The 2,918-nt window shown below is 40.6% G+C and overlaps 1 protein-coding gene across 1 annotated transcript; it reads right to left on the bottom strand.

Moving 5' to 3' along the window:
* Positions 1–183: 183 nt before the first annotated feature.
* hoxa9b (homeobox A9b) lies at positions 184–2,918 on the bottom strand. The gene is made up of 2 exons (XM_077527441.1): positions 2,362–2,918; positions 184–433 (listed from the first exon to the last, which is right to left on the bottom strand). Exons 1-2 carry the CDS (start codon positions 2,885–2,887, stop codon positions 195–197), a joined length of 765 nt encoding a protein of 254 aa, XP_077383567.1. The 5' UTR covers positions 2,888–2,918; the 3' UTR covers positions 184–194.

Here is a 2,918-nt window from a genome sequence, read left to right on the forward strand (position 1 = left end):
AAAAATAATCAACAAATCGTCTAGTTCACTTTACCAAACACACATGAGATAGACGAATCCAACATTATTTAACAACACAAACACACAACAACATATGTAACAGTTGAGAATAATAAGGACAGAACCCCCCCAGCACCCCCCGCCCCCCACCCAACCCAGCCCGCTCACAGCTCGAATCAGTATTATTCTGCCACTTAACTGTCTCTCCGCCGGTCTTTGTTGTCTTTCTTCATCTTCATCCTGCGGTTCTGGAACCAGATTTTCACTTGTCTCTCGGTCAGATTGAGCAGTCTGGCCACCTCGTATCTGCGGTCCCGCGGAAGGTACATGTTGTACAGAAACTCCTTCTCCAGTTCCAGGATTTGGTGCTTTGTGTAGGGGCAGCGCTTCTTTCTGGTGGGCTTCGCGTGGAGCCAGTTGGACGACGGGTTGTCTGCGTAGATGCACACACCAGATCGAGATTAATTTCATGCTGCTCTATTTACATTTTGAACGAGTGGTTTTGATGATCAAATAATAAATAAATACACCGAAGTTTTGTTTTGTTTTGTTTTGTTTTGTTTTGTTTTGTTTTGTTTTGTTTTGTTTTGTTTTGTTTTGTTTTGTTTTGTTTTGTTTTGTTTTGTTTTGTTTTGTTTTGTTTTGTTTTGTTTTGTTTTGTTTTGTTTTGTTTTGTTTTGTTTTGTTTTGTTTTGTTTTGTTTTGTTTTGTTTTGTTTTGTTTGGTTTGGTTTGGTTTGGTTTGGTTTGGTTTGTATTGTATTGTATTGTATTGTATTGTTTTGTTTTGTTTTGTTTTGTTTTGTTTTGTTTTGTTTTGTTTTGTTTTGTTTTGTTTTGTTTTGTTTTGTTTTGTTTTGTTTTGTTTTGTTTTGTTTTGTTTTGTTTTGTTTTGTTTTGTTTTGTTTTGTTTTGTTTTGTTTTGTTTTGTTTTGTTTTGTTTTGTTTTGTTTTGTTTTGTTTTGTTTTGTTTTGTTTTGTTTTGTTTTGGTTTGGTTTGGTTTGTTTTGGTTTGGTTTGGTTTGGTTTGGTTTGTTCGGCAGCCATTTTAGGACACATTTTTCAAATATTCTTATGTGTGTTATTTTTTTGTCTTAACTAAAAATATCAAATGTTGTGTTTCTTATTTGAAACCCTTACCCTCTTTATGAAGTATGCTATATGAATAAAATTTACATAATAGTTACTTACTGTAAAAATAAACGGGCCTTTCCGAGACTTTTTGGGTCCTATCATGTTCGATACCACTTTTTTTTTTTTTTTTCAGACCATACCAATAAGTGTACACAACTGTAGCAGAAACGAAACCGATTTTTGCTTTTTGATACACAAAATGTTCCCAAAGAAGTAAAGATAGATAATTTTATAGAAAAAAAAACTATAGTCTATATTCCAATTTAGCACGTTTTCTTAAAATTGCACAAAATTAATGGCAATTTTATATACTTTTAATTTCTAATGTTTAGATCAAAAAGCTATAAGAGGGTGGCCGATTTGGTATCGGCCAGTCGCAAGTACCGATACCTTGCAACAAGGCCTGCATGGTATCAGTCCGATCCCGAGTATATAGTATAAATTAATAATACACATAAAAATATAAAGGCGATAGAGGTTCTATATTGTGCCCCTGGTACCATATCACAACATTGTACACCTATGGGGTTAAAGGTCGCAGTTCTAATGATTTTATTATGCACATTGTTTTATTTGTATTAGGATCAATATTCAAAAACTATCTGGAACCAATTTGGTGCCATATGTTACCAACGATAAGAATGGGTCCCAAAAGTGATTTTTCATACAATTAAAAGAAACATGTTGCTGAACTTCTCATTGAGTGTCTTGTAAACACGGAATTAAAAATAGAAAAGAAAGCCAGAGGACTGCTTAATAATCACTTAACACAACCTTCCTGGGCCCAACACAAAATTGATTTGGATCCATTTTGCCCCCCAGCCGCCATTTGGAAACCCCTGTGCAATAAGAACGAGGAATGCACAGCAAGTGGTTTTATTTGTGCAAACGCTGCATTGTGTCTGGGATCATGCGGTGAATGCATTTGAACATTTGGGAGATATGAATTTTTACGTGAGAATTAGCCTCTATTACTTTTAACATTTTTTTTTTTCAAATGTGGTGCATTTTAGTTGCTTTTAAAAGATTGATTAATCGGAACATTTGCAGCCTTAAACTACATCGATGCACAGTGCGAAAATGGATTTTAACATTGTTTGAGAAGGAACATTTCAAGCTACTATTTAGCATTTTTGCTCAAGCTGCAGCAAATTTGAGTCATGCAAGGCCTCGACGTCAAGCCTCTCTTCACTGAATCACAAGGAGACAAAAAGAAGTCATTTCTTACTGGCGTCCATCTCCCTCCTGTCCCCGGCCGATGGACTATCCCCGGGCGGCTTGGACGTGGACGTGCTCTCGCAGGGCACCTCCGCCTGCAGGGCCGCGGCGCTCTCGGCGTCAGACAAAAGAGGGGTGTGCGTCTCCAAAGTTGTGCACTCGCCACTCCCAATGAGAGGCTCGGGTTTGATCTCGTAATGCATGGCGGCGGTCGACGGCAATCCGGTCAGGCACAGGGGCGCCGACACGGGTTCCAGGGCCCAGGAGCGGGCGAACATGCCGTCGCCGTCGCCGCTGCCGGTGTAGTGGTGATGGATGTAAGTCGGGGCGGCGGTGTTGGGCGGGTGCGCCGCGATGGGACCCCAAGACGCGCCAAAAATAGCCGATTTCTGCAAAGGGCAAGCTTCCTGTCCGCCATATTCGGCGAGCATCGCCTGCTCCACCCCTGCAGCTGACGACGGGAACCTCGCCGGCACATCCTCCTGCTGCAGCTCGGGGACGACGCCGGCGTCCGCGTAGTAGCTCAGCGTCGACATGGCAACGGCGACAGGAACAAGAACACACGCA

The sequence above is a fragment of the Festucalex cinctus genome, chromosome 7, assembly GCF_051991245.1.
Source record: "Festucalex cinctus isolate MCC-2025b chromosome 7, RoL_Fcin_1.0, whole genome shotgun sequence".
NCBI classification, from domain to species: Eukaryota; Metazoa; Chordata; class Actinopteri; order Syngnathiformes; family Syngnathidae; genus Festucalex; species Festucalex cinctus.

Bases quoted from the DNA above. Each gene is read 5' to 3' on its own strand.
- hoxa9b (XM_077527441.1), bottom strand. From the start codon at position 2,887: ATGTCGACGCTGAGCTACTACGCGGACGCCGGCGTCGTCCCCGAGCTG. The intron at 434-2,361 runs GTAAGAAATGAC...GCATCTACGCAG, and splicing joins CAGGAGGGAGATGGACGCCA to ACAACCCGTCGTCCAACTGG.